General features: G+C 34.1%; 1 protein-coding gene across 1 annotated transcript; it reads right to left on the bottom strand.

The window, feature by feature from the left end:
- Positions 1 to 9,929: 9,929 nt before the first annotated feature.
- LOC145729262 (uncharacterized) lies at positions 9,930 to 11,504 on the bottom strand. Its single transcript, XM_081979945.1, has one exon. The coding sequence runs from the start codon at positions 11,502 to 11,504 to the stop codon at positions 9,930 to 9,932; it is 1,575 nt and encodes a 524-aa protein (XP_081836071.1).
- Positions 11,505 to 24,530: the final 13,026 nt, after the last annotated feature.

The following is a 24,530-nucleotide window of genomic DNA, read 5'->3' as shown; positions in this document are numbered from 1 at the left end:
TCATTCGTAGAAAAAATATTGTTCCTAACACGTGTGCAAAGTAGTTTTCCCGCACTTGAAGCTTATCCTAAGTCTAACTGCTTTCGCGTGTGGGAAAACATAACTTTGCACACTGAATAGGAAAACTACTATTTTTTTGTCATAACTGTCAGACCGTTGGAGCAATATTGATCAAATTTGGAACAAGCACTTTATTACACGTTATTACGGTCAAAGACCCAAAACTAACCTAACCCAACTTAAAAATTGTCTTGGAAACAGAAAATTCACTTAAGAAGTTTAAAAAATATTATTGTAGCCAGTTTTCATAGTTTCCAGACAAACTAAAAGACTTTAGTTTGGAAAATTGAATTAGAAAAGATACAAATTTCAGAAGCGAAAAAATTGTGTTTGTAACTAGTTTTCATGCAAATCGAGAGACTTTAATACTAAAAATTGACTTGTAGACATAAAAACTACTTTTTTAAGAATTTGTTACTACAAATTCATACATTTAAACCTTAAAAATTGACTTGAACCCCAAAATGTAACTGAACTAATGAAAAGTGACATCAGAAGCTTAAAATTTGCATTTAAAGTAAGTTTTCATAATTTGAAGACAAATTTCAATATTTTAGTCTTGAAAACAGTCTTAGATGCAGGACATTAACATTAGATTCATGAAAATTGTTTTGAAAACGAACTTTTCGTGCTTTTTACTTTGCTTTTCATTTTCTTCGAATTCTGGACTATTTTTAGTGCTTCAAAACTGCTTTCAGCTTGGAAAATCGAGTTTCAAGACTTTCTTCACCAAGTTTTTGACATAGCAAACTTAAAAAACAATTTTTACATTCTTCATAGACTTAAAATAGCATTCCAAGCTTTGTCACTATTAAATAGACTTCTAGACACCTCAGTTCTAAAAATTCGGGTATTTCTTAATAAACTAGAATCGTTTTTAGTGTTTTAAGGCTGTTTTCAGTGCCTCCAATCGAGTTTCAAGACTATCTTTACAAAGTTTTTGTCTTATCAGGTCTAAAAGCCTGTGTGTCCACTGACCATAGTCTTGAAAATGTTATTTCAAGCTTCTTCACTATTAAATTGACTTCTACACTCATAGGTGCAATAAATTGTAGCATCTCTAAGAAATTCAGACTGTTTTTAATGCTTTTTAAGACTGAAAAATCGAGTTTAAGATTATTTCCAAAAGTCAAGTTTCTTCAGTAATAAAAGTAAAAAATTTTGGTACCAAATGCTACAATAATAGTCTTGAGAACTAATTTTTAGAAATAAAATGTCCGAAAATTTAATTTACTTCTACACTTGTTGTCCAGTCCAGAAAATTGAGTTGTACACCAATTAAAGTCTTGAAAATATACTTTTGGACTCTCTTTAGTCCTAGTAAAGTCAGTTCTAGCAATAAAAGGCAACTTTTATATTATTTTTAGTAGTAAAAAATGAGTTTCATGCACAATACAATCTTTGTCTTGGGTTTCGGACTTTTTTTAGTTCTTGAATGCCAGTTTCAGACACTCAACCAAGATGGCAGTCTGAGAAAGCGAATCATAAGACCATTCCTAATAGTAAAAAAGTTTTTAGACTATTCAGTACAAATTTGGACTTTCACAAGTCTTGAATTTTCAGTTTTAAACTATAAAACGATTTTAAATGGAAAATTTGGAGGACTGTATCTTCCTTAGGAAACGTTTTTCAGAAAAATGACATAATGCAAGTCAACTTATTTTTTGATTAGCTATCAAATGGTGAATTATTGACACTTAAAACTGGACCACCCTGTATGTTCTTACTTAATTTACTGGCCACTATATCGTCCGCATCGTCCAGTGGAATGTCGTTAACTCGTATTCCACCTTCTTCATTTTCATTTTAACATTTTCAGGTTGAAGACAGTTAAAAATTTATAAATTCCCGTGGGGAAAACCGGTCTGAAACTTTTTCTGTTGATTTCAGATGAAACAAACATAAAATCCTAAGAAACTTTGTAATTAGAATGTACCCCTTCTAGTTTGTCGGTCACTCATACGGTTTGCGTTTAGGGGGACGGGAAGTAAGAGGGTGCAACCTCGTGTGAAAGACAGGTTGATTTGTAATTCCATTTTTACGAAGCTTATTATATCAGAATGATGGAATAATTTTGCATCCATTTGGGAGTGCGAGGCCAAAGTTCATGGGAAGCTAAAACTTTCAGATGGTCAGTCAAAAGTCCCAGAACCCATTTCAGCGTCAGCCAACAAACGTCGAATATGTTTCGTAGAGAGAAGTTCCGTGAAATGATGAAATAGCACTAAAACTTTATGAATTATGTTTTGGTGTTCCGGCAATGGCCGAAAGTTTTACTACATACATAACATAAAAGCCTCCACCAGTTTCGCTACGAAACTTATTAAACTCGTTTGGTGTATGGCGTCTTTATGCTGGCGGTGCAAAAGTGTTTATGTATTCGGGCGTGAATACGCTTTAATAGAACCGAACACGCTTTATTTGAATAAAACATCTGAGGAATACGAAATTTTGCCCGTCAGGTTGCACCTCCAAAATTATGCCCCGTTTTATTCTCTTTTCGGCTATAGTTCGTAATGGCCTGATTACGCTACGAAGATAATCTTATCAAACTTAATTACTACAGTTGGAAAAAGGTCGGATAAATGTTAAATTAAAATCAACTGCTGCACGTTTAGTGCTTGTGACCAGGTTGTCATCTCTATCAACTGTAGTAATCAATATAGAATGGAATTTTTTTTAAATTTGTAATTTTTTGGCCTACACCCCGAACTCAAACCGTTTTCGAGATATTCATGAAAGTATCCGAAAAAAATATAATCAATTTTGACGCCCTCTAGCGGCCAAACGGTACAACCTAGCTTAGTTCGGTAAACGTCACGTGACAGCCCTATTCATTATCTTTCTTTTGTCATATGGTGTGTCTCTACAGAGTGTTTCAAAAGTGAGTTATGAACGATTTTTTGGAAATGTGCAGGAAATTTTGACTTAAATTTCGGATTTTTTGGCCTACTATACTAACAGCGGCCGTAGTAAAATCAAAGTAACCTTTTTTGACTTTTTTAAACCAGGGAACACGAATCTGACGTCAAATTTGCTTGAACTGGAACGGTTTCGGAGATGACTTTGAAATGATGGAAATTTTGACAGTTATTAGGGCGTGGCACCCTTAAAAAATGAAATTTTGACAAATGACACTTCACGTCATTTTTCTATCATTAGCTTGAAGGTATCTAAGGAGTTAAAGCCAATTTTAAAAATTTAAAAATTTTTCGAAAAATTTCCTTTGAAAAATGTCAGAAATTTAGTTTTTTGTTTTTCAACGTCAAACGGTGTACTGTAAAGAAAAATGTCAAATTTAGTAAAAGTTGTCTCCCGTCTTGGGTGTATAAGTGGTAAAAATTTTACACCCCGAACTTAAACCGTTTTCGAAATATTCATGAAAGTGTCCGAAAAAAATATAATCAATTTTAACGCCCTCTAGCGGCCAAACGGTACAATCTAGCCTAGTTCGATAAACGTCACGTGATAGCCCTGTTCATTATCTTTCTTTTGTCATATGGTGTGTCTCTACAGAGTGTTTCAAATGAGCGAGTTATGAACGATTTTTTGGAAATGTGCAGGAAATTTTGACTTAAATTTGGGATTTTTTGGCCTACTATACTAACAGCGGTCGTAGAAAAATTTGCTCAATCAAAGTGACCTTTTTTGACTTTTTTAAACTAGGGAACACGAATCTGACGTCAAATTTGCTCGAACTGGAACGGTTTCGGGGATGACTTTGAAATGATGGAAATTTTGACAGTTGTTAGGGCGTGGCACCCTTAAAAATGATATTCTGACAAATGACACTTTACGTCATTTTTCTATCATTAGCTTGAAGGTACCTAGGGAGTTAAAGCCAATTTTAAAAATTCAAAAATTTTTCGAAAAAATTCCTGAGTAGGTACCCCTGTGAAAAATGTCAGAAATTTAGTTTTTTGTTTTTCAACGTCAAACGGTGCGCTGTAAATGAAAATGTCACATTTAGTAAAAGTTGCCTGCCGTCCCGGGTGTATACGTGGTAAAAATTTTACACCTCGAACTCAAACCGTTTTCGAGATATTCATGAAAGTATCCGAAAAAATATAATCAATTTTGACGCCCTCTAGCGGCCAAACGGTACAACTTAGCCTAGTTCGGTAAACGTCACGTGATAGCCCTATTCAATATCTTTCTTTTGTCATAGGGTGTGTCTATGCAGAATGTTTTAAATAAGCGAGTTTTAGAGAATTTTTTGAAAAAGTGCACACAAATTTACCTGAAAATGAGTTTTTTTGAGACTGTCTGCGTGGATTACTGGATAACCGCAGCGCCGCCATTTTGGTACTATTCAATGAAACCTTAGTACGGTTTTTGGCCTTGGAAATATGATTCTGTTGTCAAAATGGCACAAAAGATAGGTAAACAAAGTAACAAAACTAAGACAAAAAATTCAAATTACAGCCGAAAAAAATTCGAGAAAACTGTCAACGAACGTCAAAAAATCAAAATTAACAATTTTCAATGTATCGCCGGTGCACATTTCGTAAAGTCATTTGACAGTTGGTCACGTGACCTGTTTTTTTTTTTAAATCTATTGATCAGACCATTGTCAATCATTCACGAATTTCAAAATTGGTAAAATGCTAATGAATATCCAAATACTTAAGGCAAAATATCACTTTTATCATTTGCTAAAGTGTGTCTGTTCGAAATTGAATCGTCTTTCAGTTAGTTTCAAATAAATCAAAATGAATGTTGTTAAAGCTTACTTTAGCTTGGCATTTAGAACTGCTTTAACGGTAAATCCCGTTTAAATTCCAGTTAGTTTCAGGCCAATTTCATCCTAATGGACACACCCAATTTTTAGGCAAAATGTCACTTTTGACACTTGCTGAAGTGTTTTTGTTCGTCTTTCAGTCAGTTTTAATTAATGTAATTATGTTCGTTTTATCTTCCCATTTAGTCGCGTTTTAATGGTAAATCCAGTTTAAATTCAAGTTAGTTTAAGACCAATATTATCCTAATAAATATACAAATATTTAAGGCAAAATGTCATTTTTTAAATTTGCTAAAATGTATTTCAGTCAGTTTCAACTAAATCAAAATTAGTGTAATTAAGGCTTATTTTAGCTTCACATTCAGTCGTGTTTTAACGGTAAAACCCGTTTAAAATCCAATTGCTTTAAGACAAATTGCATCCTAATGAGAATACGAGTATTAAAGGCAAAATGTAATTTTTCACAAAATATCAAATCCACGTAAACACCGAGAAAAGTGTTTCCATGAAAATCAAGTTGATTTGGTAGCGATAAGCGCAGTTGCCAGGTTTATATAGATGAGTAATTTCTAGAGTCCGGATTAAAAAGCACTAAAATCGTAAAAAAAAGCGCTTAAAAAGCAAAATAATTTTCCTCCAAAAATGCATAAAAATCTGTAAAAAAGCACAAAACTCTTTCAGAGATACAATTTTTTTTACTATTTTTGAATTCAACTTCTAAAAGTTTTCAAACTGCTTTAGAAGCATACGGAAGATTATAATTTGGAAGGTTTTTGAACTGTTTTGAACTGTAAAGAGCATATTGAAGGTTCTGGAAGGCTTTAGAGGCATTTCGAAACTCTTACACGGTTCTATGATTTTTTGGAAGCTTCTAGACTGTTTTAAAAGACTTTTGAATGCTCTGGAGTTTTGAAATCTTTTTAGACTACTTTCGGAGCAATGAAGTCTGGACTGCTTTTAAGACATTTTACTTTGAACTTTTGGAAGCTTTTAAGCTGCTCTTGAAGCATGCGGAGCTTTTAGATTGCCTTGAAACTTTTTGAGAGCTTCTAGACTAGTTGAAGATTATTTGGAATGCTTTAGACTGCTTGAGAAGCATTTTGGAGTTTCTCTAGTGTTTTAAAACCTTTTTAGACTAATTTAGGAGCATTTGTAAGGTGTTTGGACAGTTTCAAGAGCCTTGAAGGTGCTGGACTGCCTTTAAGGCATTTGAAACCTTGTAGACGTTTGAAGCTGTTAAACTGCTCTAGAAGTATACGGAAGCTTTTAGACTGTCTTGAAATATTCTGAGAGCTTTTAGATAAATTGAAAAGCATTTGTTAGTGTTCTAAAAGCTTTTGGAAGCTTCTAGGCTGTTTTGTAAGCTTTTGCAAGGCATTTTAGAGATTCTATAGAGTTTTGGAATGTTTTTACATTTTTTTAGACTACTTTAGGAGCATTTGGAAATTTTTTGGTCAGTTTAAATTTGTAAATTGATACTTATACATTTTGCAGCATGTTTTTGTCGTTTCAATACAGCAAAAGTCAATATTACCACTTGGCCCAATGGCCTACTGGGCGACGTTACAGAACCAATAAGATTACGTCAAAACTCCTGCGTTTTTCTGTCAAAGCAGTTATTAGTTTATTTTTAAAAACTTGTTAAAAACTAGTTAAACCATACAAAAATAGCAGTAAATAAGCACAAAAAACTAAAATAAGCACAAAAAGAAGAAAAAAGCAAAAAAAGCATGAACAAAATCTGTCAAATGACGTGTTTTGCTTTTATTATTTACAAAAAGCTAAATTTCTAGAAATCCGGACTCTAGTGATTTCTATTCAGTAACTTTAATAAATTCCCCAAACTCTTTAGATGATTTAAAATGCCTTTGCAATTTTTAAAAAAATTCTAAAGTTATCTGATTATAATTAATATTTTTTGTAAAATCTAAAGAGTTTTTTTTAAGAGTCTATGATACTTTTAAAGTTGTCCAGACCCTTAACTGGACAGAATATTAATATCTGCTCAGATAGCAGATATTAATATTGGGAGCAAGAAGGTAAGCTCCCGGCTGGTGCTGGAATGTAAAACAATCATCCAAGAAATTATTTTATTCTGTTTGTGTAAAAAATCAGTAATAAATAATTAATAATTGTAAAAGATCTTGACAAAATTAAACTTAATCACATTCTAGAAAAAAATACCGTTTTAAAAGTGAGTAACCGTTATGCTCGGACAATATCGTAGGGGTGATCCCGAACAAAGCAAACATCCCCGAAATCTTAATGCATTAGACCAATATTTAAATACCAAATCCGTTCGGACATTATGCACCCAAAAACAACAGTTAAAAGGAAGTCCACAAAAACAGATTTGATTAAGTAATGTTATTTAAATATCAACCACTCCGGATTGAGGTCAATGAAAGAAGAAATTCTCACAGACCAGTTGCTACCTATATGTATTAAATTGGACAAAAACATAGGATATTTCATTATAAAGCTTAAATCTTGTACTCAAATGTTCACAATTATTATTCAAATTGCACAAATAACGAACTTTCACTTGTTGTCTGCAACAAAAGTTAAAATGATAAATGTTCCTATCAAGTCGGGAAAATAGGATTTTTAATACTCCATCGAATCATTGCATATTAATACAGCGTGACAGCAATACCACGTTATATTGTTCATTTATCTGCTGCATTAAAAATGTGATGCCATTTGTACTCTCTTGTTGCACAAAGCAAACAATTAACAAATCCAGTTTGGCATACTGGATCATGTTGTTTTGTTTATAGCATACCGGGGACTGGATGTAGATGGTATGCTCGACGTATACGAAGAATGGACAACGGAGTAGTTGCTTGCTTGCTGCCTTTGTTGGGGTGTAATCTGCCAGCTCATTTGGTGGCAATACGATTATGGAGGAGAGGTATTAAGGAAGCAATTATATTGTCAGATTCATAATGCGAGATAATGTCCAAAACTTAAGTTCTCATGTAATGAAATAGGATGGTATGAAACTTGGAAAAACTCCTTTAATCAGAAAGGAATAGTATATTTCATTACCAGTACAGAAATGAGGATTTTTCCGTGCGCGCGTGACAAAGTCATGCAAGAACGGAAAATCCATTTCTGGACGAGTAATGAACGATATTTTTTATTATACTTAGGTACCTGAAATCAACATAAACAAAAAATATCGCAAAAAATTATTAAGAAAATCGGGAATATTTATTTTTATTTTTAAAACAGTAAAAATGTAAGTACATACAACTCAAATTAACAAAAAAAATACAAGTAGGTAATTCTAAGAAAATTAATTTTGGACAGAACCGTTATTATTAATAGTAATATTTATTGTACAATTCGTATTATTGTTGAAGCTCAATCCCTTTTGCATTTCTTTTTGTTCAACTAAAGACTCTGCTAAAGATGTTGAAGCGGAGTGTTCGTGTGTGCTTTGGTTCTCTTGATTGACTGTTACAGATGTTGTAGTTTCCAAGTTACAAGGGCTAAACAACTTCCGTGATACTTCAATTTTTCTTTGTATGGACTCTTCTATATATCCTTCTGCTACATTGGAAGAAAGCCATCCTCCGTGTCTTTTCAAAGTGAGCAAATCACCGCCGTTTTCCACCAACATGGTTGCCGAAGAGCGCCTTAGCCCATGTCCGGTATATTCTTCGGGATTTTTTAGTTTTAGGTATTTTGCAACAAGTTTTGGAATACCACTGATAGTATGGCACCCAACCTGTTGAGCGTAACATCTTTGGTTTCGGTATGCAACAAATAATCTTCTACTCTCCATATGTTTAGGGCGGAGATCTGCGTATTTACGGTAAATTGTACAGGGATCGAATTTGCAATTTTCATTGGTAATGGTAAAACTTCTTGACCTGTGAGTTTTTCCATCTCGTAAGAACACGACAAGGAAACGCCCATTATCTTCCACATCATCTAAACTCAAACGTATTAAATCATCTCTGCGACATGCACCGAAGATGCCAAACACTAAAATTACTTTTGCTAGTAGATATTCTTCATCTGAAGCTTCACATAAAAATTTGGTTACTTGTTCTGCTGTAAGAATCTTGGATTTCTTTGGTATATTTCCTACAGCTTGTCGTTTCAAAAAAGCAATCGTTTTTGGATATTGATGGTGAGTATTTTCTTTTATTGCCAAACAACTCTTTAACATAGAGAATCGACTCCATAAAGTGGAGGATTTCATAGTGTTGGATTTTTCAGAAAAATATACTAAAAGAATATCGTCACTCACAATTTTGATTCGTTTCTGAGTCCGCCATTCGGTAAAACTGTTATATTCTTGTTCATATCTCAACCTGGATTTCACTGGTAATAAATCTGCACTCACTTCTGCCGCTCGTTGTAAGATATTTTCGGGAATATCCCGATTTTCTTCACAATCTGAATTCATTTTTGCAAAATGTAATAAATACATAAATACCTAATTTTCACTGACAGAAAATAAAATTTGTCATTAATAAATAAATCGTTGCTATAGACACATTACTCGTTTCTTTTTTTTCTTCGGGTTGCCATAGGATATCTAGTATCATGGATATCTATGTTTATTATTAAGCGCACGGAAAGAGGGATCGGGAAAAAATTTCCGTGCGCTGTTCCGAAAATGTCATATTTACTGTATTTTATAAACAGTTGAAAATGTAGTATTTTCTGTTAAGTATAATAAAAAAGCTTATTTTGGTATAACAGTTATACAGGAAAATATTCTGTAGACAATTTCGAGAGTTCTATTGGTGGAGGGGGTCCAAAGCTTGCTTTGAAAGAAATGAAACATCTCGAAAATGGCTGATCGATAGAGATTTTTTGTGTTCTATCTTCTTATAGTGCATTTCCTATCGGAGGTTTGCTATCATCACAACAATCAGTTCAGTCATCTTTGTTACCAAGACCCACGTGGCGTCGTCTGCCAATATCTCGCTTTCCATTAAATTTTGCTTAATTTTTAATGCTTTTCATTATGTGATCAAGGTATTGAAGCTTTCTTTTTTTTATGGTGTTTTTTTTTTTTTTCTTTCTTCATGGGTCTGTCGGCTGTCCGCTCCAGATAGCACGTAAGCCTAATGGCTTATTGTACTGTCCCCATGTTTGTGGTACTTTAGTTACACCAGTCCATTATCCCTGTTTCCCGTACGAGGTGAAGAAGGTCCTTGCTTGGTGCTCTTTGTATCTCTTTCAGTACTAACTTAGTTTTCCCGAAGATTGTTTGTCGCCTTTGACCAAGTGCTTCACATTCACATATGATGTGTTCAAACGTTTCGATTTCCTCCCCGCATAGTCTGCAGTCCAGGTTATCATCGAATAGTTTCATGGTGGACAGGTGTTGTCTCACAGGTCCATGCCCTGTGAGAAGCGCTGTTAGGTCTTTCAGTTCTTTCCTGCTGTACTTTAGCAGTTCTTGAGCCTTATTTTTATTTGGTCCTGCAATAGCTTGCTTCCCATGCTTATTTCCTGGGTACGTCTTCCAGCGTTCCAGGTGTTTTGTGTTGATCCATTCTCCAGTGACCCGTCTTGTTGAGCATCTAGGTATGCCTACAGATGGTTCTGGTCCAATCATGTTTGCATTTGAGCCTTGCCTGGCAAGTTCATCTGCTTTTTCATTTCCAGGAATGCCTGAGTGACCTGGTACCCATACAAGTTTTACCCTGTTATGCTCTGCCAGTTCCGTAATTCTCTGTAGACACTCATCTACCAGTCTTGACGATGTTTTGCACGTAAGCAGTGCTTTCAAGGCCGCCTGGCTATCAGTTATTATTAGAATTTGCTTATTTTTGTAAGTCCTTCTAATGTTTTCTTCTATGCACCATAACAGAGCATATATTTCCGTTTGAAAAACTGTGGCGTGTTTTCCTAGTGGTATGCTGATGCTTACCTTAGGTCTCTCGCCATAAACTCCTGCACCACTTCCCCTTTCCTGTTTAGATCCATCTGTGAACCATATTAGACAGTCCTGGGTCAGTTTTTTCGCATTATTTACCCAGAATTTTTGATCCAGTATTACCTCAAATTTCCTCTGAATGTGATATTTAGGACACATGTAATCCGATCTCATTTCAAGAATTGGATCCCTTACTGTGTTCCAAATTGATGTTGTACCTGTCGTTGTTATGTTCCCCGGCAGGTCAATCAAGTCCCGGAGCCTTTGGTAAGCACATCTTGCCTCCCCTAAAATTATTAGGTCCAGTGGAGGCAGGTCTAATATAGCTTCCATGCTCGCAGTAGGAGTGGTTTTTATTGCACCAGTTATGCCTAGACAGGCCATTCGTTGAATCCTCTCTAGTTTGTGTATCGCAGGGTTTTGCATGACTTTTGGCCACCAGCTTACAGCTGCGTAAGTTATTGCTGGTCTGATCACCCTGGTGTACACCCAGTGCACCATACCAGGTCTTAGACCCCATGTTTTTCCATACATTCGTCTAACCATTGCAAATGTGGTTAGCGATTTGTTTATGACCTTTTCCAGATGCTGGTTCCAGGTTAGTTTTGAGTCTAGGATGACTCCTAAATACTTAACCTCTCCCTTGAATGTTAACTCTTCACCATGAAGATAAATTGGTCCAATTCCATCCAATTTTTTCCTTCTGGTAAATGAGACGATGGTGGCTTTTGTGGGGCTTATATTCAGCCCTTCACTTGCAGTCCATCTTGCTACAGTATTTAGGGCCATCTGCATCCTTTCCCGTACTGTACTTGTGAACTTCCCTTTTTATGGTGTTAATCTGGTTCTGCATCGGGTTCAGCAGTTAGTAATTCTATCGGTTCACGGAATACTCCACATTCTACGGTAGCACCACCATTGTCGATGTGATTCCTCTTGAAGATCTACGCTTCAACTCCGGAAAAAACGTAACAACGCAGCATCCTCATCTTAAGTTCCATGTTACTATCTCGATTCGTAAATAACTTCTTTAATTTCACGCTATTTCTATCCTCGTTCTCATTTCTTTGGTTTGGTCGATTGTTCTATTAAAGTTCCTGGATATGTTGAAACATTCTCTATTTTTCTCTAGTTTAGATATTGTGGGAATTTTGTAACTAACATTAACTTCTTCTTGAAATAGGCTGTTTTTCCAGCTTAAGGAGTTCCTTGCGACGTCGACATCCAGCTATCCCTCCACCTCTTTGGTGGTCTGCCTGGCGGTCTTCTAGAGTGTGGTTTTCCGTCTGTCGCAATTTTAGCAAATTATATTTTCTTCCAGTCTGTTGATGTGTTGATTTCACTCTCGCCGTCTCTGCCTCGTCAATTTTACAATGTCTGGTATGTCGCAGATTCGTCTTATTACTTGGTTGGGTATACTTCGGAGCGTTCTCATCTCTGCCCTTCGGGTTATGCTCTTGGTTCTGCTGGTGTCTGCCCTGATTTCTGCGGAATATGTGATTATTGGCTTTACGCATGATTTATACAAGGTGGTCCAGTTTTAAATGTCAATAATTCACCAATCCATAGCCAATTAAAAAATAAGTTGACATTCATTATGTCATTTTCCTGAAAAGTGCTTCCTGAGGAAAATACAGTCCTTCAAATTTCTGTTTAAAAAATCGTTTTTTTTTGTCATAACTGTCAGACCGTTGGAGCAATATTGATCAAATTTGGAACAAGCACTTTATTACACGTTATTACGGTCAAAGACCCAAAACTAACCTAACCCAACTTAAAAATTGTCTTGGAAACAGAAAATTCACTTAAGAAGTTTAAAAAATATTATTGTAGCCAGTTTTCATAGTTTCCAGACGAACTAAAAGACTTTAGTTTTGAAAATTGAATTAGAAAAGATAAAAATTTCAGAAGCTTAAAAATTGTGTTTGTAACTAGTTTTCATGCAAATCGAGTAACTTTAATACTAAAAATTGACTTGTAGACATAAAAACTACTTTTTTAAGAATTTGTTACTACAAATTCATACATTTAAACCTTAAAAATTGACTTGAACCCCAAAATGTAACTGAACTAATGAAAAGTGACATCAGAAGCTTAAAATTTGCATTTGAAGTAAGTTTTCATAATTTGATGACAAATTTCAATATTTTAGTCTTGAAAACAGTCTTAGATGCAGGACATTAACATTAGATTCATGAAAATTGTCTTGAAAACGAACTTTTCGTGCTTTTTACTTTGCTTTTCATTTTCTTCGAATTCTGGACTATTTTTAGTGCTTCAAAACTGCTTTCAGCTTGGAAAATCGAGTTTCAAGACTATCTTCACCAAGTTTTTGACATAGCAAACTTAAAAAACAATTTTTACATTCTTCATAGACTTAAAATAGCATTCCAAGCTTTGTCACTAATAAATCGACTTCTAGACACCTCAGTGCTAAAAATTCGGGTATTTCTTAATAAACTAGAATCGTTTTTAGTGTTTTAAGGCTGTTTTCAGTGCCTCAAATCGAGTTTCAAGACTATCTTTACAAAGTTCTTGTCTTATCAGGCTTAAAAGCCAGTGTGTCCACTGACCATAGTCTTGAAAATGTTTTTTCAAGCTTCTTCACTATTAAATTGACTTCTACACTCATAGGTGCAATAAATTGTAGCATTTCTAAGAAATTCAGACTGTCTTTAATGCTTTTTAAGACTGAAAAATCGAGTTTAAGATTATTTCCAAAAGTCAAGTTTCTTCAGTAATAAAAGTAAACAATTTTGGTACCAAATGCTACAATAATAGTCTTGAGAACTAATTTTTAGAAATAAAATGTCCGAAAATTTAATTTACTTCTAGACTTGTTGTCCAGTCCAGAAAATTCAGTTGTACATCAATTAAAGTCTTAAAAATATACTTTTGGACTCTCTTTAGTCCTAGTAAAGTCAGTTCTAGCATTAAAAGGCAACTTTTATATTATTTTTAGTAGTAAAAAATGAGTTTCATGCACAATACAATATTTGTCTTGATTTTAGGACTTTTTTTTAGTTCTTGAATGCCAGTTTCAGACACTCAACCAGGATGGCAGTCTGAGAAAGCGAATCATAAGACCATTCCTAATAGTAAAAAAGTTTTTAGACTATTCAGTACAAATTTGGACTTTCACAAGTCTTTTCAGTTTTAAACTATAAAACGATTTTAAATGGAAATTTGGAGGACTGTATCTTCCTTAGGAAACGTTTTTCAGAAAAATGGCATAATGCAAGTCAACTTATTTTTTGATTAGCTATCAAATGGTGAATTATTGACACTTAAAACTGGACCACCCTGTATATTCTAGTCTTTGCTTCTATTTTGAAGAACTGGTTTTTCCATATAAAGAGGTTTTTCAAACATCCTCCTTTATCTCAGATCTTCTGTCTTGATGGGCGGTTATTTCTACCCCTAATTATCTGAAGGACATCACCTGTTCTACTATTTCGTTGTTAACAGCTAGTTTGCATCCTCTAGGTTCTTTTGCTGCAACTAGTAATTTTGTCTTGATTGTCGCAATCACTAACTTATCTTCAATGTTTCTGCTGACAAGCAGCTGATATATTTTGATTTTCAAGACCGTTAATCCTAAAAAGCGCTTCTCGTGTTCCAAGTTCTTTGCGGAATCCAAATTGTGTGTTTCTTATGTCTCCCTCCAGTTTTCTGTAAATTCTTTTGTGAATGATTCTTAAAAACAACTTCAAGGTGTGGCTCGTAATGATTCGGTCATCTGAGCGTTCTGTCTGGTTCGGTTTCTTGGGTATGAGGACCAAAGTGGACGCAAGCCATTGTTTAAAAGAATTTCTCGTTTATCATAAAGAGGTCCAGAAGAATATGAAATACATCATCATCAAAGAGCTCTCTATCTAATCAGGACCAGCAGCAGCATATCCTCCGCGAACAGTTCCGATAAGTACTTTTTTGCCATTTCCTTTATCTTTTTGTGCATGTGAAAATTGTTAAATATATTTTCTATTATTTCTATTTCATCACATTGAGTTGCTAGATATTTTTCTTTTTGGTTTTTTTCTCTGTACTGCTTATGCAACTTATTCGACAATTAATCTTTGGAATACACTTTAGTGACCAAATAGTTATTAGCTACTTTATTAGCACATGGAAACACGGGACAACTTCACTATTTTAGCAATGTGGTTTATCTAATAGTTTTTTGGCACTTTGTATGATCTAAAAATAACAACCTTGTATATGTATGTAACTAATTAGTCTACGACAGTGTGCACTAATGAAGGGAAACATGTCGCCAACTAAATAATCTCCATGTTTGTCCTGGCAAAATCAACTAGAAAAGTAATTACGAGAACCCCCACATCTTTTGCTGGCAAACAAACGTTGATTTGGCATCAAATTAGAGGCAAAATGGAAACGCTTCTTCTTAAGCCAAGCTTACATGCAAAGCTAGTTGATGTACGGAACTATCTCCAATAGGCTTTCCCCTATCCGTAGACCACCCCTTGTCCTATCGTTAATATCCCTCTCTCGCTAACATTTGCACAAAATGAGAACTGGAGATGAGTTCGATTAAAACAATGGAAACTCGCTGGACCCTCAGTCCGGTTTTGCTCCCTCTTCGTCCTTTGCACCCCCCCCCCCGCGCACTTCCGTAGGGCCAACATTAGTTTGAGCTTAGTTAGAATGTGCCGGATTAGGATTTGGCTTAATATCATAAGAGAAAATAGCGCTGCGGTCGATGCAATTTCTGTGTAGTTGTCGGACCAAATTCTGATTAAATTTTCGGTAAATGTTCCATAAATTAAAGCCCCCGGGCTGTTTCTTTTGGGTTAAGCCGGTTAATTTTCCTGGGTTTGTCCTCTTTTGATAACAGCGTCGACGAAGGAGGCCCTTTAAAGGTTATTCCCGGCCCCTCAATTTGTATAAAACAAGACCCTGGAAATTGCCTTATGTCTTTCCCGTTTCTACTTTATGCGTGGAATAGCAATCAAAGTTAAATGAGAACCTACCCGGGCGGCCATATTGAAATTCGAAACAATAGAGAAATATGTAGTGAGGGCAAAAAGGATAGAATACATTTATATCAAATTAAATAATACTGTTCATGCAACTTAAATCTACTAAACCGGGGTTTTATATAAAAAAAGATTTAAATCAAAGTAATTGGACACATTTAGTTTATAAAAGGTTTTGCCTCAAATAAGTAAGTAACTTTCAAGTCAAACAATGAAAACAGATTTACCAACCAAGACTACTTAAGTCTTATAGTCATTTTTACTTGTTTTTATTGTATTTTTTATATTTTAAAATTTCATATTCTGCCTCAATACCATACAATGATTTCTACTGTTGTTTCTAAAATAGAGGTTATTCTTAAACTTACTAAGATATAGTACTTACCTAAGTTTTTCAAATACAATATTTAAATCTTCTAAATAAACTTTCAAAAACATAAAAATTCTTTTGGAAAAAATTAATATTTAGAACAAAGAATTTTTGTGTGAAACGATTTTAAGTTCTTACGAGAAAACCCATTAAGGATAGTGGCTGATTTCAAGCCAATTTAACTATCATTATAGTTACTGGTTTTGCTGTGATTAAAACTTTTGGGATTTTTGGGACCTTCTAAAGATGACTTTTGCAACAATCTACTGTTTAGTACCAACAAAGATGTCATTTTGGTTAATTTTTGCTTCAAACTATTCTCAGTTCTTATGGCAAAACACAATAACATAGTGGATAATTTCAAGCAAATTTGAACCATAATAATATTTGTTGTTTCTGCTGCAATTAAAGCTTTTTTGGGATCTGAAGGATATGAAATATTTAACTTTCTAAAGATAATTTTCACAACATTCAACGTGTAAATTCTCTTTTCAAAAAGTGCATAGTTTTTTAATTGTTTTTCAAAAACACTCTTTATATCGAATCCTACTGCAAGAAAACGTTTCTAAACCCCGATTTTTGCAACTTTAGAGCATGATTTGACAGTTTTGACGGTGGAGACAGTTGTCACGTGATAGTAGAACACTATTTGGATAGACGGTCACGTGATAATTTTCAATATATCTGTCATAAATCTCAGAAACACGTTTACTATCAAATACTGCAAAGAAAACGTTTTTAAATCCTCATTTTTGTAACTTTAGAGCATAGTTTGGCAGTTTTGACGTTAGTGACATTTGTCACGTGATGGTGGAACACTATTTATTTAGACAGTCACGTGATAGTTGTGAAAATAACTGTCATAATTCTCAGAAACACGTTTTATACCAAATACTGCAAGAAACCTTTTTAAATCCTGATTTTTGCAAATTTTGAGCATGGTTTGACAGTTTTGACGTTAGTGACAGTTGTCACGTGATGGTAGAACACTATTTAGATAGACGGTCACGTGATAATTGTCAAAATAACTGTATAATTCTCAGAAACACGTTTTATACCAAATACTGCAAGAAAACATTTTAAATCCTGATTTTTGCAAATTTTGTGCATGGTTTGACAGTTTTGACGTTAGTGACAAGTTGTCACGTGATGGTAGAACACTATTTAGATAGACGGTCACGTGATAATTGTCAAAATAACTGTCATAATTCTCAGAAACACGTTTATATACCAAATACTGCAAGAAAACATTTTAAATCCTGATTTTTGCAAATTTTGAGCATGATTTGACAGTTTTGACGGTAGAGACAGTTGTCACGTGATAGTAGAACACTATTTGGATAGACGGTCATGTGATAATTGTCAATATAACTGTCATAATCTCAGAAACACGTTTTATATCAAATACTGCAAGAAAACGTTTTTAAATCCTCATTTTTGTAACTTTAGAGCATAGTTTGGCAGTTTTGACGTTAGTGACATTTGTCACGTGATGGTAGAACACTATTTATTTAGACAGTCACGTGATAGTTGTGAAAATAACTGTCATAATTCTCAGAAACACGTTTTATACCAAATACTGCAAGAAAACGTTTTAAATCCTGATTTTTGCAAATTTTGAGCATGGTTTGACAGTTTTGACGTTAGTGACAGTTGTCACGTGATGGTAGAACACTATTTAGATAGACGGTCACGTGATAATTGTCAAAATAACTGTCATAATTCTCAGAAACACGTTTTATACCAAATACTGCAAGAAAACAGTTTTAAATCCTGATTTTTGCAAATTTTGAGCATGGTTTGACAGTTTTGACGCTAGTGGCAGTTGTCACGTGATTTCAGAAGACTATTTAGCTAGACTATGAAGTGACAATTGTCAAAATAACTATCATAAATCTCAGAAGCACGTTTTATATCAAATACTGCAAAAAAAACCTTTTAAATCCTCATTTTTGCAACTTTAGAGCATAGTTTGGCAGTTTTGACGTTAGTGGCAGTCGTCACGTGACTGTAGAACACTATTTAGTTGGACGATCACGTGACAATTGGCAATATAACTGTCATAAATCTCAGAAACACGTTCTATATCAAATACTTCAAGAAAACGTTTTTAAATCCTCATTTTTGCAACTTTAGAGCATAGTTTGGCAGTTTTGACATGAGTGACATTTGTCACGTGATTTTAGAACACTATTTATCTAGACGGTCACGTGATAATGGTGAAAATAACTGTCATAATTCTCAGAAACACATTTTATACCAAATACTGCAAGAAAACATTTTAAATCTTGATTTTTGCAACTTTTAGAGCATGGTTTGACAGTTTTGACGTTAGTGACAGTTGTCAGCGTGAATTCAGAAGACTAGTTTAGCTAGACTATAAAGTGACAATTGTCAAAATAACTGTTAAATCTCAGAAAATCGTCTTGTTTCGAAAACTGTCTTAAAATGTAATTGTTGCAAATTCTAGTAAAATTTTGACAATTCTGACATTACTGACAGACTGACAGTGGTTTCAGAGAATAATTTGTTGTAAGAAAATGACTGTTTGAAGCGCATTTTTCCTATTCAAGAAACTGAAAAAGTTTCACAACCAACATAATGGCAATAACGTAATTAAAAATGGTAGGATACCACAAAAAACAGGAGGAACGGTAGAAAAACTACAAAAACGGTATATGTACCGTTTTAACGGTAGACCTGGCAACATTGTACACAACCCTGATTATCCAATTATTTTTTTTTATATTTGAACACACAGTACACTAAATAGTATACCAGAGTTTCTAAAAATTAAGGCTAGATTAGTTACGATGCATTATTTTCTTCAAGACTTTCTCGTCTACTTGTCCAAGTCCCAACTGTCAAGATCGTGTGTTTTGAACTAAATCAGGTGTTTATAGATAAAATGTTTTACAAAAATTGTTGTTTTTGGTGATTAAGCTTAGGCTTAAATACAAAATATATTTGTTTATGTAGCTGGGTTCTAAGCTTTGTAAACACTTTACTTAATTGAAAAAAAGACACAGTCTTCATCACAATAAAATTTATTCTGCTTTAACAAAACATGTTTCGGGTCTACAAGAATCCATCATCAGGAGCTTTCGTTACGTGTCAACGAAACCATTTTATGTTTTTAAACAAAGGCAAGATACATGTCCACTTCGAGACAATAAACTGCTACTTCTACTACTAAATTTGTACCGATTATTATAACGATGGTAAGTTAAATGTTCAACAAGCATTTTCTGGCCCTAAAATTGGAATAATTGGTAAATCAACTCGGGTTTTATTAAAAATGCATACAACTATGGCTCAGCCGCAGCCGGAAACAATGAAACGGGCTAGAGCCAATTTATTTCGTCGTGTTCTAAACCATTAAATTAATTTTCAAACATTTGATCGAGGATTTATATTTTGTATTGTTTACATTAATTAAAACCTTGTTGATTTTATTGGAGGCACAATGCCATGTCGAGGTTTTTATTGCTTTAAAACGTTCAAATCTCTTAAGTTCTAGCTGTTGTTCGCAAATCGTTGAAAACCTACATGATCAATGATCAAACATTCATATTTCGAAAAAGCTATGATTTCCATCTCATGCTGCCTCATTTTTGTTGACACTCTTTTCCTTTATTATTTTTTTACCTGTCCATCTCTACAGGGTGGTCCAGTTTTAAATGTCAATAATTCACCAATCCATAGCCAATTAAAAAATAAGTTGACATTCATTATGTCATTTTCCTGAAAAGTGCTTCCTAAGGAAAATACAGTCCTTCAAATTTCTGTTTAAAAAAATCGTTTTTTTTTGTCATAACTGTCAGACCGTTGGAGCAATATTGATCAAATTTGGAACAAGCACTATATTACACGTTATTACGGTCAAAGACCCAAAACTAACCCAACCCAACTTAAAAATTGTCTTGGAAAAATATTATTGTAGCCAGTTTTCATAGTTTCCAGACAAACTAAAAGACTTCATAATAAAAGTTTTCATAATTTGAAGACAAATTTCAATATTTTAGTCTTGAAAATAGTCTTAGATGCAGGGCATTAACATTAGATTCATGAAAATTGTCTTGAAAACGAACTTTTCGTGCTTTTTACTTTGCTTTTCATTTTCTTCGAATTCTGGACTATTTTTAGTGCTTCAAAACTGCTTTCAGCTTGGAAAATCGAGTTTCAAGACTATCTTCACCAAGTTTTTGACATAGCAAACTTAAAAAACCTTTTTTATATTCTTCATAGACTTAAAATGGCATTCCAAGCTTTGTCACTATTAAATCGACTTTTAGACACCTCAGTGCTAAAAATTCGGGTATTTCTTAATAAACTAGACTGTTTTTAGTGTTTTAAGGCTGTTTTCAGTGCCTCAAATCGAGTTTCAAGACTATCTTTACAAAGTTTTTGACTTCTCAGGCCTAAAAGTCAGTTTGTCCACTGACCATAGTCTTGAAAATGTTATTTCAAGCTTGTTCACTATTAAATTGACTTCTATACTCATAGGTGCAATATATTGTAGCACCTCTAAGAAATTCAGATTGTTTTTAGGGCTTTTTAAGACTGAAAATCGAGTTTAAGACTATTTCAAAAAGTCAAGTTTCTTCAGTAATAAAAGTAAAATATTTTAGTTCAAAATGCTACAATAATAGTCTTGAGAACTAATTTTTAGAAATAAAATAGTCCGAAAATTTAATTTACTTCTAGACTTGTTGTCCAGTCCAGAAAATTCAGTTGTACATCAATTAAAGTCTTGGAAATATACTTTTGGACTCTCTTTAGTCCTAGTAAAGTCAGTTCTAGCATTAAACGTCAACTTTTATATTATTTTTAGTAGTAAAAAATGAGTTTCATGCACAATACAATCTTTGTCTTGATTTCCGGACTTTTTAGTTCTTGAATGCCAGTTTCAGACACTCAACCAGGATGGCAGTCTGAGAAAGCAAATCATAAGACCATTCCTAGTAGTAAAAAAGTTTTTAGACTATTCAGTACAAATTTGGACTTTCACAAGTCTTGAATGTTCAGTTTTAAACTATAAAACGATTTTTTAAATTGAAATTTGGAGGACTGCATCTTCCTTAGGAAACGTTTTTCAGAAAAATGACACAATTATTTTTTGATTAGCTGTTAAATGGTGAATTATTGGCACTTAAAACTGGACCACCCTGTATATCAATAATTTTCCATTTTGTATATGGTTTATGTTTTTTTTCCACATTTTCATTCAATTTTTGTGTTCAACTACATGTAACGAAAAGATGATTATAAGAGTTTACTGTAGTTAGTAAAATGATTCCAGTAAAAAAATCCGTTTATTTTTGCCATTATACTCAACAGGAATATCCCATATTTCATGAGTTTGATGGTTTTCCCAGTATCCTTGGTGTGATTGTGGAGTGGGTTTTCCAGTTTGGAGTATTTTGTTCATGTAGTTGCCCAATAGTAAGTTTACCCCAGAACAGCTACTACTACCTGACAGCCATCCTATATTTTTCCTTACATCAGTGGGCTTTCCTTACAGAGGTAATTGACTTATTAACAGTCTAAGAACCAGAAGCAGAAAAGCACGATCAGTGTAACTAAATCCAGTAAGTGCAGTTGATTTGGCCAAAAAATTGTGACTCGAGTGAGCGGATAGACATTTGAATGAACATTTTCAGCTTTGGTCACTTTTCTTGATTACCTCACGTTTAAATCATGACAAATAATACGTTTTTAAAATAACGCAACACTGAAGATTGTAATTTACACTTGCAAACCGACAATTGTCAAAATAACTGTCAGAAACCAGTCTTGTCTCGAAAACTGTAAGAAAACTGTGTTAAACTGTAATTCTTGAAAATTCTAGACAAATTTTGACAGTTTTGACACACAGATATTTTTGGAGAATGATTTAGCTAGACAGTCACGTGACCACTGTCAAAGTAACTGTCATAAATCTCAGAAACACGTTTTGTATCGAATGTGCAACTTTTGAGCACAGTTTGATAGTTTGACAGTCAAGGGCAGAATTGCTTTTCAAACCCACTTAGAGTAAAAAAATGACTGTTTGAAGTACATTTTTGGAATCCTCACTAAATTTCCTATTCAATGATCTGAGAAACATTACAAGTCAGCGAGAAAAACGGTGTCAAAGTTTCAATTGTCAGTAACACAGTTTGAAAGAACAGTCAGGTACAAAATCGCCCGCAAAACCAACATGGAATGAGAAAATTACTGTTTTAAGTACATTTTTGGAATCCTCACTAAATTTCCTATCCAATAACGTAGAAAAACACTACAAGATTTGGTACTGTCAGGGAGAAAAACGGTGTGAAAGTTTAAACTGTCAGAAACACTGTTTGAAAAGACAGTCAAAGCGAAAATTGCCTGTAAAACCCACTTCGAGTGAGAAAATGACTTTTTTAAGCACATTTTTCAAATTCTCATTAAATTTCCTATCCAATGTACTGAGAAACATTACAAAATTTGGTACAGTTAGGGAGAAAAGCGGTGTTAAAATTTGAATTGCCAGTAGCACTGTTTGAAAGAACAGTCAGCGAGAAAATCGCCTGTAAAATCCACTTGGAGTGAGAAAATTACTGTTATAAGTACATTTTTGGAATCTCCACTAAATTTCCTATCCAATAACCCGCAAAAACACTACAAGATTTGGTACTGTCAGGGAGAAAAACGGTGTCAAACTTTGAACTGTCAGAAACACAGTTTGAAAGGACAGTCAGAGCGAAAATTGCCTGTAAAAACCCACTTCGAGTGAGAAAATAACTCTTTAGGCACATTTTTCGAACCCTCATTAAATTTCCTATCCAATGTACTGAGAAACATTACAAAATTTGGTACAGTTAGGGAGAAAAGCGGTGTCAAAATTTGAATTGCCAGTAGCACTGTTTGAAAGAACAGTCAGCGAGAAAATCGCCTGTAAAATCCACTTGGAGTGAGAAAATTACTGTTTTAAGCACATTTTTGGAAACCTCACTAAATTTCCTATTCAATAATCTGCAAAAACACTACAAGATTTAGTACAATCAGAGAGAAAACCGGGGTCAAATTTTGAACTGTCAGAAACACACTTTGAAAGAACAGCCACGGACAAAATCGCCTGTAAAACCCACTTGGAGTGAGAAAATGACTGTTTTAAGCACATTTTTCGAATTCTCATTAAATTTCCTATCCAACGCCCTCAGAATCATTAGAAAATTTGGTACAGTCAGGGAGAAAAGCGGTGTCAAAATTTGAATTGCCAGTAATACTGTTGGAAAGAACAGTCAGGGAGAAAATCGCCTGTAAAATCCACTTGGAGTGAAAAAATGACTGTTTTAGGCAGATTTTTGGAATCCTCTTTAAAATTTGTGTCCAATAACCTGAAAATATACTACAAGGTTTGGTACAGTACAGGAAAAAAGCGGTGTCAAAATTTGAATTGACAAAAACACAGTTTGAAGGGACAGTCAGGGAGAAAATTGCTTGTAAAACCCACTTGAAGTGAGATAATGACTGTTTTAAGCACATTTTAGGAATCCCCATTATATTTCCTTTAAAATAACTTGAAAAAACACTACAAGATTTGGTACAGTCAAGGAAAAAAGCGGTGTCAAAATTTAAACTGTCAGAAACACAGTTTGACAGGACAGTCAAGGACAAAATCGCCTGTAAAACCCACTTGGAGTGCAAAAATGACTGTTTTAAGCACATTTTTGGAAACCTTATTAAATTTCCTATTCAATAACCTGGAAATACAAGATTTGGTACAGTCAGGGAGAAAAGCAGTGTCAACTGCTTTTCATTTCTAGAATTGTGTACCGATTTGCTAATAGAGTCTGTAACCGCTATTCCTCAATAGTAAGGTAAAGTATTTTGTTGCCTTTTTTTATGAATAAATGATATATCTTATGTAATGCTTTTTATTTCATTCATTTCTCTTAACATTTTTGGTGAAAAAATGTAAAACTCTCTATATAACAGACAGCCAGTCCCAGATGTTAGAAGTTACAAAATCAGGCATTATCCCCCAAATAACTGTTATCAATTCCAGTAAACCCTGACCGGAAGTTGTTTAACAATCCAATGCAAGAACAATTTATCGTTTGTTTGGCATAGTATGGACAACCTGAAACAAATCTGGCCTGAAATACGCATCACGTTCAATATTAAAACCACGATTGTTTGTCAAAACATCAGATTCAGAGTGCAAGCAAGGTTGCTACCCTACAACCGATCGAAATTAACCATTTACCGCGTGCAGGTGAAAAATTTAACAGAACACGGCTAGCTTTGCAAAGGACACTTTTAAGCTGTTTAAAATGAATGCAAATCGAGTGCTCATTATTTGTTTTACATTAGTTCCATTTGGGTAATTATTCATAGAGATAAAATATTGGTTAAAATACTGCAGCTGGTTTAATATTTTAACTGTCTGATTTTGTATTTGGGGATGTCTCTGGTGTCGGCTAT

Source organism: Ips typographus, linkage group LG5 (genome assembly GCF_016097725.1).
Source record: "Ips typographus isolate SLU linkage group LG5, UJ_Ityp_2.0, whole genome shotgun sequence".
Classification (NCBI taxonomy): domain Eukaryota; kingdom Metazoa; phylum Arthropoda; class Insecta; order Coleoptera; family Curculionidae; genus Ips; species Ips typographus.
Note: the sequence above shows the minus strand (reverse complement) of the source record. Positions and strands in the feature narration are given on the sequence as shown.

Coding starts and splice junctions, on each gene's coding strand:
- LOC145729262 (XM_081979945.1), bottom strand. CDS start 11,504: ATGCAGATGGCCCTAAATACTGTAGCAAGATGGACTGCAAGTGAAGGG.